Here is a 13,936-nt window from a genome sequence, read left to right on the forward strand (position 1 = left end):
TGGCGTTGGCCCTTTCTGCGTGGCGGAGGGCTGGGCCACAGACACGGACACCCTCCCGCGGGGTCTAGACAACCCATTTGCACTGGTGGGTCTGCCCTGGGCTCTCAGGCCCCATCCCTTCCCTCAGCGACTCCCAAGCAGTGGGGAGCAGCCCAGCAGCCCAGCCGCGTGACTATGGGGGTGAGGCTGGCTACCCTTGGGCCCAGGGAGTGCAGGAGAAGCCCTGCAGAGCTCAGGGCCCCGTCCCAGAATCTGGAAGCCGACAGGAGCCTGCTGCCAGGGTCCTGGCCATGAGCAACTGGTGGGACCAGGCTGTGGTGGCCTTGGATGCCACATCCAAGAGGTGGGACTCGAATGTGGGAACAACAGCAGAGCCCCTGAAGAGGCTGCGAACAGCAGTTATGGGGCCCCCTGGGACTCACGAGCCCTCCCTGGGAGGGGACCCCGGCCACGAGGGGTCACGGGGAGGCTTATCAGGAGGCGTCGTCAACTCCGGCTATCCCAGGTCCAAAAAGTCCCTTCAAATAACGTGGTTTAAATTTTACGTGACAGTCAACTTTGGGCCCCGGGTGTGATCTCAGGACTCTGATTCCCCAGCGCTGGGGACTGGCTGTCCCGGTCACCCATACTCTCTCCCTTCTTGTGGCCAAGAACGCATGTGTGCCATTCACAGCAAGGAAGGATCTGTGTGTGCGCACATAGTCCCCGGTCCCCGGTCTCCAGTGAAGGGAGCCAGGCTTGGTGTGACCTGGGAGACTCTGTCTCTTCTTGGGCTGCCGTGTGGTCACACGCCACTGACCATGGCTCGAGAGGTCGGCACGCCCCTCCATCGCTAGCTGTGTGGCTGCTATTGATGCTCAGGGCCTCCACTTCCTCATCCGTAGAAAGGGGGCAATGATACCCATCCTGTCTTCCGCTGTCGGGGTTTGTGAGAAGCTGGGCTGGAAGAGCTCGGTGTTGCATCTGGCGTGTGGCAGGAGCTTGGTCACAGGCAGCCCAGGTCCTCTCAGTTACAACATCTGCTGCTCGACGCCAGCGCTTTCCCGGCTCCCCAGCCTGCCCACGGGAAGTCAACAGGACGTTCCCCGGGTACGAGGTGTTTCCTGCAAAACAAAGGGAAACACAGTTCTCAGAGGGGCTGTGAGGCGACACTGTTTGCTTCATTCATGCCAGGACCAAACCCCAAAACCTCCCAGTGCAGAGGCTGGCAGACGTGGGGCAGGGCGGTAGGCCCTGTTGGAAGACGAGCACAGATCATGCGTCACACAGAGGGTTGTGGCAGCCCCGAGTGTTGGACACAGGGATGCAGCCAGGAGGGGAGACACATTCTAGACAGCCCACTGTAGCACGTCCCAGAGGGGCCTCAGGTGGGACAGAGATTCGAAAAGGAAAGCTGCTCCCGTTATTGTCACCTCTGCCTTCCTGCCCTCCCTCTCCACCACCACCACGACCCCCCGGCCAGCATCCAGCCTTCGGCAGCTGCCACACCGCCAGGCCTGGCCCAGGGCCTCAGGGGCAGCTCCATCTTGTGGAGCTGCAGGTTGTGAGGAAAGGGATGGGTGTGGATCGTGGCGACACAGGGGAGCGAGAGGGTGGCCGATGCTGCCAGGAGAAACTGCACTGGAGATGGATCTAGAACCCAGATACCTGAAGCCAGAGCGGCTACCCCTCCCCCACCCACAAACCCCAGAACCCAAGCCATCCGCACCTTTGGAGCACTTATATTTTGGCCCAAGCCTGTCCACTTTAAGACACACCTGAGGGGCCTCAGTGAAGCGTCTGACTGTTGGTTTCAGCTCAGGTGGAGATCTCAGGATTGGGAGATTGACCCCTGCATCAGGCTCTGTACTTAGTGTGGAGCCCTCTAGAGAGTCTCTCTCCCTCTGTCCTTCCTGCTTGTGTGTGTGCGTACACACGCTGTCTCTCACTCAAACAAATCTTTATACACTGGGGCTCACCAACGGACTACAGACTGAGAAGGGGGCTCTGGGTGGACAGTGGTCTGTGGTGACCAGACCAGGCTCTGGGCCCACCTTGGTCCCAGAATCAACCCCTCCCCTCCGGCCTCAGGGATTTCCCCCAGCTGACCTCTGGGGTCCCTTTTTGCCCCAGTCTGTCCCTTGTGCCCAGCTGGGTATATGAGGAAGGCTTTGCCTTACCTCTCCTCCTCAGCATTGCCGTACGAGCAGGGAGAGAGGCCTCCCCATCTTTTTCCCAGGAGCCCACACCTGGAGGGAACAGCCCCTTTGACTGAAGCTTTAATTCCCACCCAAACCCCCTCCAGTTTTTCTAAGTCATCTGCAGAACAGTGATGCCCGACCTGCTGATGACCTTGGAGGGTCTCTGGGATTCCTCCCGGAGAAGGGTGTGCGGTGTCCCAGGGAAGTCATGAGGTGAGGCCCAGGAGGGGTCAGTGACAGAGCGGGGGTGGGGGTGGGGGGAATAGTGTTCACCACAACAACAACAGCAAAGCGACCAACTTTGCGAAGTGCCACATTCCATTCACTTTGATATTTTGTTGTAAATGAAAAATATATCTGGAATGCGATGTGTTCTGAGGGCAGCTGGTGTGATGGGCAGTGTTAGCTCCGGGGAGACCTCAAGACAACATCTGGGTAAGATGATTTTTTGACAAAGGCACCAAAGCAACTCAGCGGACAAAAGAAAGTCTTGGAATCCCCGGTGCTGGGAAAAATGAACATCCAGAGGGACAGAAGTGAGCCTGGACCCCTACCTCACATCGTACATAAAAATGTATTTGAAATGCATCAAAAACCCAAATGTAGAAGCTGGAACTAGAATTAGAATGTTTGCAGGGCAGCCCAGCAGGACAGCCGATCGAGATGGGCAGGAGCTGGCTACGGGGGCGGGAGGAGCCAGTGCGCCCACACCCGGGTCAGGGGCTGACCCAGAGCAGGGGCCTGAGGACTCCAGCAGGCAGAGTAGAGCTCAAGGAGCCACATGGCCTGCGACAGAGGCCATCTGACTGAGGTGTGCCCGCCATCCGGAGCGGGCTTCAATAAGTGGGGGGGAAGAATAGGTAGGGAACAGCATAGCCACATAATCTCTCCCAACGTCCCCCTCATTTTAGAATCCAAAGGCGGGCATAGGTCCGCACAGCATAAACACACGTCCCCCTCACTGCAACTTCCAGGCCTCTAGAAAATGTGTGCTAAGGTGGCCTCTGCTTGTCAGCTGATGAGTGCCCCCGTGGACTTGGCCGACCCGGCTCTGGCAGAATGTTCGAGTCCCCTCTGTTTTCCCAGACCCTGGAATCGTTTTGGTGGAAACCGTCAGCTTACATTATAAGCAGTTGCCAGGGTCTGTCCCCTCTCGGCCAGGCGGGGACTGGCTTCCAGCCAGTGGGGTGCTGTCCCATCTGGCAAACACGCGCGCACCATGGTGGTTGGGCCAGAGGCCGGGCTTCGGCGCAGAGCTAAGCACTCAGGGCAGCTTTCAGGCCAGAAATGGTTGCGGTTTTTCCAGATTTCACAAGGGTGTGTCAAGTGGAGGGTGAGAAGGAGGAAGGGAGATGGACGCCCTGGGGAGCGCCAGCTGCACGCCTGCTGAGCCCAGCGCTAGAGCAGGGGGAAGAGGGTCGGGGCCCTAACCTTGAAGGTCGTGGGGGGCGAGGAGGAAGAGATGCAGGACCCTGTCCAGGAGTGTCCATGGCGTCTCAGCACAGGAGTCTCCAAGTTAAACATTGCAGGGGTCTCAGCCCATCCAGTCCTTACCACTGCCCCTCAGCACATTGTGCCCATCATACAGATGAGGACACTGAGACTCAAGAGATGCAGAAGGGCTTTCCCAGGGTGGCCCAGATCTCCCTGACTCCCAGGCGACACTGTTCTCTGCAGCAAAGCCAGGGCTGGCTAACAAGGGGCAGGCGGGGGGCTGAACTGGCCCTCACTGGTTCTGCCTCCCCATCTTTCTCTCTTTGGACAGCAACTGAACCATCCCAACATCATCAAGTACTTGGACTCGTTTATTGAGGACAATGAGCTGAACATTGTGCTAGAGCTGGCCGACGCGGGGGACCTCTCGCAGATGATCAAGGTAAGCGTGCCTGGCAGGCCGGCCAGCTGCGGGCGGGGTGTGCAAGGGCCCACGGAGCCCAGGGTCAGGGTCAGGCAGCCGCCCAGCCTGGCGAGTGCCCCCTTGAGCTCCAGCCCCAAGGACAGAAAGCAGGTCTCTGGTGTCCCACAGCCTGTCACTTCTGCCTCATAGAAGGAACGGGGCCAGAACCCTGTGTTAGGACAGAAGCCCAGCTCACAGAATCTGGGGAAGTGTGTTGTGCATCCAACCTCCCAAAGCAAAAACTGAGCCCAGAAATGCTATGAGACTCACCCAAGGATGCCCAGTCACATGGGGGACAGAGCCATGTCTGTGTGGCCCAGCTCTGTTTCCCAGCCTGTGACCCTCTCCAGACACCAGCAGCTGAGTGATTACCCTGGGGCCCCTCCAGCGCTTGAGGGACACCCTCATTCCCCTGTCATGGCCAAGGCCAGGGGTCTCGGAGAGGCTGAGTGACTTGCCGGGTCTGGCTATTATTGCTCTGCCTCCCACGGCAGCCCCCGCAGTGCTCTGACCCCAGCGCCTCTCCTCCTGGGGCCCAGGACCAGGCCCACTGTGAGTCTGGACTTGGGAACCATCCCAGTCCCATCGACGGAGCACCCAATCTGAGCCACAGCCATGCCGAGCACACATTTCACTCACCGAGTGCACACTGCCCTAGATAGCCAAGCTCAGAAAGGTTTAGCTCCCTGCCTGAGGCTGCACAGCCTCGGTGTGGGCCCCCAAGCTCAAGAGCCTGCTCCCTGCTGGCTTGGCCAGCCTGCATGCCGGCGCTGCGGGCCCCCCATCAGCCTCCCCGCTGCTCCCGAGCACAGCCAGCGACGCCGGCGCCCCCACCTCGCTCCCAGCAACACTTGCAAACGGGGCCAGACGTGGATTCTCCGTCTTTCCCACCAGGCGCAGGGGATTCTGAGCAATTGCTCCGCGCTTGCTCTTCTGAAATTTGGCTCCTAGGAATTGGGGCGTCATTGGGAAGCGGCATTACTTGAGCTGTTATCACCTGCTTTTATATTTTCGTTGACATATTAATGTGTTTGCAGGGATGTTAATCTCCGCACGGATCCCTGGTGGGAACAGACGTGCTCTATCATGTCTCAGTTCCTCCCCCGCCACTGCCATTCTCCTTCATGTCGTTCTCCTGCCGAACACGCATGCACCCTGCGCACGCTGTGTGCCAGCCCCCGTGCTGAGACCGCGGTGTGGGTGCTACCCGCAGGGGGCTCGCCTTCTAACAGAAGGGCAGACCCATAGATGGACAGTCACCAGCTGGTGTGAGTGAGCCAAGTTCAGGGCCTTATGGGAGCCCAGGAAGGCTTCCTGGAGGAGGTGACACCTGACCTGAGACCTGCAAGAAGAGCAGTGGTCTAGTGGCAGAACAGCTTGTGCAAGAGCCCAGGGGCATGAACAGTCCAGAGTCCACAAAGCTCTGGATGAAGTAGAGGCAGGAGTTGAGAGGGAGGCGAGGTAGTCAAGCCACCCAGGGCCTCACCGTCCAGCCCCAGGATTCGAGACCTTGCCTCAAGGTCAGCAGGGAGCTTCCTAGGACTCACAGTGGGGAGTAGACATGGTCATCGTTGTGTTCTAGAAGAAAGGCTAGATGTTCAGCAGAGGAGGGATGGGGGGTGGGGACGGAGGTAGTGGACAGGGGATGGAGAGGAGACAGGAAGGGCCCTGGAGTGCGGCCCATGGCGACGCTGCCCCCACTAAGGCGCCCACAGACCCCGGACTCCTCTCAGTCCACAGGGTGGGGACTGGGGTCAAACGGTGGGGGGGTAGGAGTGACAGCAAATCAATCCCCTTGCCCACAAAGCTCTGCTTCCCTCTCTGTCCTGGGGTTGTGCTGGAGACATTCTGGGGACTATGGGAGCCAGCGGGGCTGAGTGTAGGCTCCTTCCGGGGAAAAGAGAGGAGGGAGACATGTGGGTGTCCCACACCTTGCAGTGCCCCCTCGCCAGCTTTGCTCCCCTTCTGTGCACTTCTCTGGCCTCCTTGGCCCAAGGTTCAAGTCAGCTGCTCCCCCATGGGGCTTCTGGGGCAGCATTCTGGCTTCTTGGCCCCATCTCAGGAGCCCTCTTTTCCTGGCACGGGGCCTCCTAGCTCACGGTCATGGGGCCCCTTCCTGCCTCCTGCTTCCTCCTCCCTCTGCTGCAGCTCCAGGGCCCTTACCTGTAGGGCCTGGCTGGGTGCTGCCCCCAGCAAGCGGGAGAGCAGGGTCGGGCAGGAGAGAGACCCTCGGTCTGGAGTCAGACACAGCTGCTCAAACCTCCTCCCTTGGGCTGGTCCCTATGCCTCAGTCTCCCCATCTGTAATATACCCAGTGCAATGCCTGGGGCTTGGGAGGAGCTCCATTTCCCTGGCCTTTCTAACTCTCTGGCTGCCTCTGGGCTTGAGGGGGAAATCAGGCCGTGCGAGGGCTGTGGACTGCCACCGCACCACGGTCGCCCCGCTGGGCTTGCCGGGAGGCTGCTGACCAGGAGACCCTGCGTCCCAGGGGCTCTGCTGCCTCAGGCCGAGCAGTGCCACCACTGCCACGGTGCCAGCGTTATTTATGATGGACAGTGAAGCTGAGAGTTGCCGCCACCCCAACACCCACCAGAGACTCTGCGCCTTCCCGCTAAATGTCACACGGCACTTACAGGACGTGACATTTAGAAAATCACCATTCACAGCTGAGTTTCAAAGCTGTAATGAGGATTAACCAACATCACAGCGTAAATAACACTGCAGCCCAGCCCACCACGGAAGCCTGGGGTGGCCTGGGGGGGATTGGGGTCCCGTGCTAGCAGTCTCGGCTATAGCCTCACTCATCCATGAGGTCCCCCTCCCAGAATGGAGCCTCAGGAGAGCCTCTGGGGCTTTCCTGCCAGACCACAGTCTTCCAGCTAGCACAATCCCGTTGTTAGAGTGTCTGGATCTGGCCCCAGCTCTGGCACTCCAGCCAGGTGACGTCAGACAAGTTCCTAAACCTCTCTGAGCTCAGTTGCTCATCTGATGGTTATTGGTATCATTCAAAGTTAACGTTCGAGTTAAAGTTAAGAGCTTGGCCTTTGGGGCACCTGGGTCGCTCAGTGGGTTAAGTTTCTGCCTTCGGCTCCGGTTGTGATCTCAGGGTCCCAGGATCGAGCCCTGCATCAGGCTCTCTGCTCAGTGGAGAGCCTGCTTCCCCCTCTTTCTCTGTCTGCCTCTCTGCCTCTTGTGATCTCTTTCTCTCTCTCTCTCTCTCTGTCAAATAAATAAATAATCTTTAAAAAAAAAATAAAAATAAAAAAGAGCTTGGCCTTTGTAGGCTGAAGGCCCAGGCTGGTCTGTGACTGCCCCTTATCGGCCCCTGAGCGGCCCTTAGGTTCCTCATCTGTAAAATGGGAGCCATCACCCTGCTGAGGGCCCAGCACGGAGGTTGCACGAGGCAGGTGCTAAGGAGATGTAACCCCAGCTCCTGTGTTCCACGCCGCACTCCCTTCCCCCAGCCAGGCGTGTGTCCCAGGTCAGTCCCTGTCCTCTGTGCACAGAGCAGCTCCAGGACGGGTGGGCCTATGGCTTTGCTGCTGGCTGCTTTGGAAACGATGGTTGTTCTGAGGCCAAAAGCCTCTGGACAGCAACCTGGTCCTCAGGTTCCTGGTGTGCATGCGTCATTGTCCCCACCACTCTCACGCACAGGAGACTCCCCAGAAGGACGTGGACGACGACCTGTTCTCCATTCGCTCCTTCCAGGGCATGTGGTTACTTAGAGTGCGCTCAGGGAAGCTTGGGTGGTTTGGGGCTTTGGTTTGCTTTTCTGGAGCATTAAATACGTTTCTTGAGGCAATGAGGTTGGTTCGTGGCCTGTCAAAACTGGGGGGGTCCGTTGGAGAATGTCAAGCTATGTCCTCACGGCCCCCGCTGCCTTGGTGAACCATGGCACGCCCTGAGATCTGCTGGGGCAGCTGGGACTTCCCTACCGAGCCTTGGGTGCCCACCGTCTGGGCCAGGCTGGGGCTTGGGGCCGAGACGGCCCTTGCCGGCCCCCTGCTGCAGGGAGCTCCCCAGCGGGCTGTGGGAAGAGAAGGGCATGCGTCTAGAAAATGCCTGCGCAGGCCTGACTGTGAGTGGCCTTCAGGGTGCGGTCAGCACAGCCGTCTAGGACACACACACACTCTGGGCCCGGGCTGCCCCAGCCTCAGGGAGGTCAGTGCAGGGCTGGGGGCTGGCGGGGGACCGTGAATGGCACTCCTGGGGACACAGCCCCCTTCATCCCAGACTTACTGTGGGTTCAGCAGCCTGCCTGCCTAGCCCGTGCCGGGTGCTGGCTGCCCCTGGGGACAGGACAGAGGCCCTGCCCTGTGGCCCGTCACCAGACCTGTAACCCCTGGTTCCCCACAGTACTTTAAGAAGCAGAAGCGGCTCATCCCCGAGCGGACGGTGTGGAAATACTTCGCCCAGCTGTGCAGCGCCGTGGAACACATGCATTCCCGCCGTGTGATGCACCGAGGTACGAGCAGGGCCCTCCCTAAGCCGTAGGCCCTGAGCAGGGGGAGGTGGGCGGGGGGAGGCCAGGTGCCCCCGAGGCCTGGGAAGCCGCGTTGCCTCTGCTCTCTGTAGCTCTGGGGACATCCTTAAGGAGGTGGGACCATGCCATGTCACCCAGCCAGGCAGGTGTCGAGTACGGTGCCTGTCCTTAGGGGCATCAGAGAGTCCAGCTCGGGGCCCCCCACGTGCCCGCGCCGGGAGCCCCTGAGGACAGCCACGGTGCTCCGTGCAGCCCGTCCCGCCCACCCGCCCTCACCTAGCCCCACGCCAACCACCTTCCCCTTCTTCCGCAGACATCAAGCCCGCCAACGTGTTCATCACAGCCACGGGGGTCGTGAAGCTTGGTGACCTTGGCCTGGGTCGCTTCTTTAGCTCCGAGACCACCGCAGCCCACTCCCTAGGTAAGGAGGCCTGTCCCACGTCCCAACAGTGGCTGGAGATCCTGCGTGACCGCGTGGCAGGAGGCGAGCATTCTCCCCACTCAGCCTTTGGTTCGTTAATGCCAGGAAATGCCTTCTTGAGCCCTAGACCTCGCTTACCACTCCACACCAGTGACCCAGAGGGGGTAAACGGAGACCCTGAGAAGCCTTGGGTGGGGCTCCGCTGCACCCTCACTCTGCTCCACGCCCCTTCTAGAAAGGACGGCATCTTGTGCGGCTCTGTTGCGGTTCGAGGCAGCCGTCCGTCTTTCTCGTTGCGGTGTTGTGTTCCCCACGTGGGACTCCGTCTGCTCCTCCTGGTGGGGTACACTGGAGCTATTTCCAGTTTTTGGCTTCTAAACAGTCAGTTTTGAAGCTTGAGGGACAAAGTTCTTACCCAGCAGGAGGAGGCAGAGTGCCAGGGAGCTCGTGGGGACAGGAAACAGGGACCAGTGAGCTGGAGGGCAGGGTGCACAGGGTGCTGCAGGACGGGGGCGCCTAAGTGTCAAGCTTGCCAGGCTGGCACCGTTCCAGGAGCTCGGGAGCACCCAAGGGCTGGACTTGGGCACACACTTGGGCAGGTGTGGGTTTCGGGGTACCTGCAGCGATGCCCAGTTCAGAATCCATACAGCGGTACGGGACTGGGTGTGACTCACAGAATGGGGGAGGACGAGGCGTTTGCATTTGATTAGGATAGAGAAACCCGCAGAGCCCCCCACGGAACGTGGACATAGCCGTGCGTGACAGCAGGGCATCTCAGCGTTGAGCCAGGGCCAGGCAGGAAGGACTCAGATACGACAGGCACATCCAGCCCCCACCCGGCCCCTTCCTGGCTCTCCGAGGTGGCGTCGGCCAGGGAAGGTGCTCCTGTGCCAAGGCTGACCGCCTGCCTCGGATCCTACCCTGTCCTCCATGGTCTTCTCCGCCCTGAGCAGGCCCCCACGCTCCCCCCAAGTGCCTCAGCACGCCGGGAGTACAGAGAGCAGCTGCCGGCGACCGTGGAGGAGCTTTCTGGAAGACACTGTCTCCTGGTGGAGTCTGTCACTGCCCATACGTTCCCAAGGGCTCAGGGGCTCTCAGGGCGAAGCACACCATCAGGGGAGAGGTGCTAACTGGGACTCGACAGCTCTGAGCTGCTGGCTGGCGTGAGCGAGTGTGTATGCATGCGTGCGTGTCTCCACGAGTGTGCGGATATCTGAGTGTGGGGGGTGGGGGTTGAGAGCACGTGCAGGACCCACCATCCCCTGAGTTTACAACACTGTACTCACACCTCCAACAGCCATGAGGGTCCGTCAGATCCTCTGTGCAAACGAGGCATCTGGAACCCGGGAGCTGGACTGATTCTTCCCATTAACGCAGTGGCAGAGCCAGGACTCGAACACCGGCGTCTCCTGCGGAGCCCATGCTTCCTCCGGAAGCCCAGGGCCGGGCCTGGGAGGGTGGTGCCGGCTCTCCCCGCGCAGTCCCCAGCCCACCGTGCTGGGAGGTAGCCTTGGCTTCCCCGGTCCCCTCCGACCCTTGCTTAGGACAATCCAAGTCTTTTGGTGAGTTTGAGACTGTTTATCTCTCTGGTTTAAGAGCTTCAAAAGGTCAGACATTCAAGGGCAACTGCAGAAGAGAAGAGTTCAAGCCACTGGCTCTGTCCCCTGTCAGTCAGGCCCCTCCACTCCGTTCCTCCTCACAGAGACTGCGGCGCTCGTCAGAGCCCGTTAGGATCACATCATTAGGAACGGGCGCAAATACGGGCTCGTCCGACAGGGTGAGTTTATCGACTCGGACTGGTGCACTTATTATATTAATGAGAAAGAATTGGAACTTGGGAAAAGGCTGCTCGCTAGGCCGGACTCTTCCCGAGGCCTCCGAGCAGCAGCCCGGCTGAGTGACGGATGGAAGGAGCCCTCCTGGGGGTCGCGTACCCATGTCCAGGAGTCACCCCCCCATTCCCCCGAGCTCAGAGGCTGCGGGGAGCACGGCCAGGCCCTGCTCCCAGGACCTGCTCTCAGAACCGAGGCCTGGGCTCCACCACAGGCACAGCCCAGAGCTGTAACCTGGGACGCAATCCCCCAGACGCGGGGGAAGGGCCCCCTCTCCACCGTGAGGGTCTACAAACAGCCAACTGAGCCTTCTACGCACACTTGGTCGGGCCAGAGATTGAACTAATTGCCACTGCGTTGTGGCTCCGTGAGGATGCGGGGTCCGGGCTCCTTCACCCTCCATGCGTGGCTGTGAATGATGTATCCGCCGCACCTGCGCACCTACTATGCAGGGATGCTGGCGGGGGGGTGCAGCCACGTTGCCCTGGCAACCATCTCCTCTCCCCCCTGACCCCCAGTAAGTCTTATGCAAATCTCAACCCCTCCTGCCTCCCCCCACCTCCAGCCCCCTTCCCGCCCCTGTATTTGCTAACACGAGGCTGGCATGAAAGGGCATTAGTCATGCCATGGCCGGGCTGACAGGTGCGGTACCCAGCGGTGGCAGAGCGGCTGCCTCGGTGTCAGGAATCGGAGCCGTAATTAGAGCGTGGAGCAGAATGAGCGTCAGACGAATTACCAGGCAGCAGATCATATTTGTCAGGAAGGATTGCATACATAAAAATTAAGTGACAGTACACGCCGGCGTAATGAAAGAAAAATGAAAGATTTGCCTCTACACAGCTCACAAGCTACAAGCAAGTGTCTCGCTCCGAGCCACGGCAGCAGCTGCAAGACAAATGCTAGGGCTGGGAGCGCAGGCCCCGCTTGTTCGGGAGCATGACAGGGCGGCCCCAGGCTGGGCCCAGGGCTGGGCAGTGCCGGGCCTCACCCTGCCTCTCGGGGCTGGGGAACAGGTCCGATCGGGGGGGGAGGCCCCATCGGGTGCAGTAGTCCGAGTGCGCTGGCTTCCCCAGGCTGTCAGCCCCTGGCCCGACCACAGGGCATAGCTTCCTTCCTTCTCCCTTCCCCGGGCCGACCGCCCTGGCCCTGGACTAGGGACTAGATTATGCAGCCTTCCCTGCTCCGAGGAGGCCTGCAGACTGGTGGGGGGACAGGGACAGTCAGTCCCGCAGTGGACTGATAAAGGGGTAGGTAGAACCGTCTCCCAAGGGCCTGCTGTGCACAGGCACGGTGTTGGCCTCCCCTTCTCTGAAGTGCATTGCCAGACCGGGGACCGCCAGGGGCCTGGGGCTGCATCTCCCCCTTCCAGGGCTGTCCTTTACTTCAGTTTTCTTTTGTCTCTGACCTCACCAAAGAGGTGATTTAGTGAAAAGAGACAAGGTTTAAAAGATGTTGAGAAAGCATTCTGCTTTTTAAAAAGTCATCCCAACAAGATTTCTGCTCTCCATTTGACAGACGAGGATGCTGAGGCCCAGAGAGAGGGGTACTACATCCCTGAAGTCACCTGGCTCCAGGGACGAGAGGCCCTTGGGGTGTCATCTCTCCTCCGGGTAGAGCCACAGCGTGCTGGGAGGTGGGCTTGGGTCCTGATGAGCTTGAGCTCACTGGATACCCAGATATTCGGGAGTGAGGAGCCCTCCCACCCTGCCAGCAGGCGCGGCCTGGGACTCTGGGGGCTTGTTCTGGGCAGCAGGGAAGGAAGAGGGAACATCCTGTCCTTGCTACACTTGCAACTCCTCGGAGCCTGCCCGTGCTCGGCCCCTGGTGGACCCTGGGGAGCATCTGCTGAGTGGGGACGAGGTCCTCACAGCTAGGCGCCCCAGGGGATCCCATCAGTGGGGCACAGAGCACCGTGCAGACCCCTTCCCCGGACCTACACCTCCCATCCCTGCGGCCCAGGTCACTGGGGAACCATTGGCCCAGAAAACCTGCTTCAGGAGGTGGATCCAGGTTCTGAGCGCCGACCTGGCAGGAGGCGGGGTCTCAGAAGGTTGCATGTGGCTGGCAAGAGGCACCTGGCTTGTCTGCCACACCCCTGGCATTTTCAGGGCACAGACTTCCTAGATGAGCTGACGCCAGGGAGGGAAAGAGAGTCTCCAGGGGCCCACGAAGGAAGAATGGAGCCTGGCTGGGAGACAGACTACAGCTCAGCTGTGTGTTCACTTGTCCACTTAGCAGGGCACGGGCCGGGGCCCCAGGCTGCTCCCCAGGAAGGCCCCTGTGCCCCTTAACAGAGGAGGAAGCCCCAGGTGCCACGAGGGGAGCACCTTCGCCGTGTGACACCCTGCACGGTGCTCCAGCCGGAGCCGTGAGGGGCCATCCAAGACGCCCCCTCACCTCGAGAGAGACCCCGACACGTGGATAATGGGGTGCTGCCCAGAATTGCAGCATTGTAGCATTGTGTGACCCGATGGGCGGCTCCGCTGGAGACCCTCAGTGTGGGAACTAGATGTAGCAGATGTTTGTACGGATGTAACAATCCAGAACTAGTCCATGCTGAGGAAAGGTCAGTGTTTCCTCCAGGGCGGGGCTTCCCCCATCCCAGGGCCGCGGGCCGCCCAGCATAGGGCTGGCTGGTGGTTTGAGGGGGACCTGCTGACGTGTTGTGATACAGGTGACCCTGGTAGGAGTGTATATGTGTGTGCGCGCGCACGCGCGCGTGTCGGTGTGTGTACGCACCCAGGGGCCAGAGTGGGGGCCGCGAGGACAGTCCGGAGAGGCCTCTTGCCTGCCGAGCGGAGGACCCCTGCCTTTCCCCTGTGGGGGCTGAGCAGCCAGTCTGATGTGGGGGGCAGGGGAAGGGCGGGGAGAGCAGGACAGGGAGGCTAAGCCAGTGCCTGGTCCAGGCCAGTGAGGTGGGGGCAGCCACTGGGGGCAGAGAAGAGGGGAGCCCCCGCAGGATGGGGGGCTGGTGGGGTGCTAGGGGTGGGGGGGTTTCCTAGGACAGATCACAGACAAAAATGCAGATCCCAGGGCCCAGCTCAGAGGAAGCCGCTCAGGTTCCAGAATCTGGTCTTCGCTCCCTCCCGCGCCGTCCCCCTGCTCCCTTTGCCACCCTCAGCC

The 13,936-nt window shown here is 60.4% G+C and overlaps 1 protein-coding gene across 3 annotated transcripts in view; it reads left to right on the forward strand.

Annotated features, from left to right (window-relative positions):
* Positions 1–13,936, forward strand: part of NEK6 (NIMA related kinase 6) — an 81,367-nt gene that overhangs the window by 49,647 nt on the left and 17,784 nt on the right. For all 3 annotated transcript variants that reach the window (XM_045082375.1, XM_045082376.1, XM_045082374.1), the window contains exons 5-7: positions 3,946–4,056; positions 8,434–8,542; positions 8,874–8,981. In XM_045082375.1, the coding sequence (XP_044938310.1) occupies positions 3,946–4,056; positions 8,434–8,542; positions 8,874–8,981 (328 nt within the window). The remainder of the gene's footprint in view (positions 1–3,945; positions 4,057–8,433; positions 8,543–8,873; positions 8,982–13,936) is intronic.

The sequence above is a fragment of the Mustela putorius genome, unplaced genomic scaffold, assembly GCF_011764305.1.
Source record: "Mustela putorius furo isolate JIRA1106 unplaced genomic scaffold, ASM1176430v1.1 tig00000596_pilon_pilon_pilon, whole genome shotgun sequence".
NCBI lineage: Eukaryota > Metazoa > Chordata > Mammalia > Carnivora > Mustelidae > Mustela > Mustela putorius.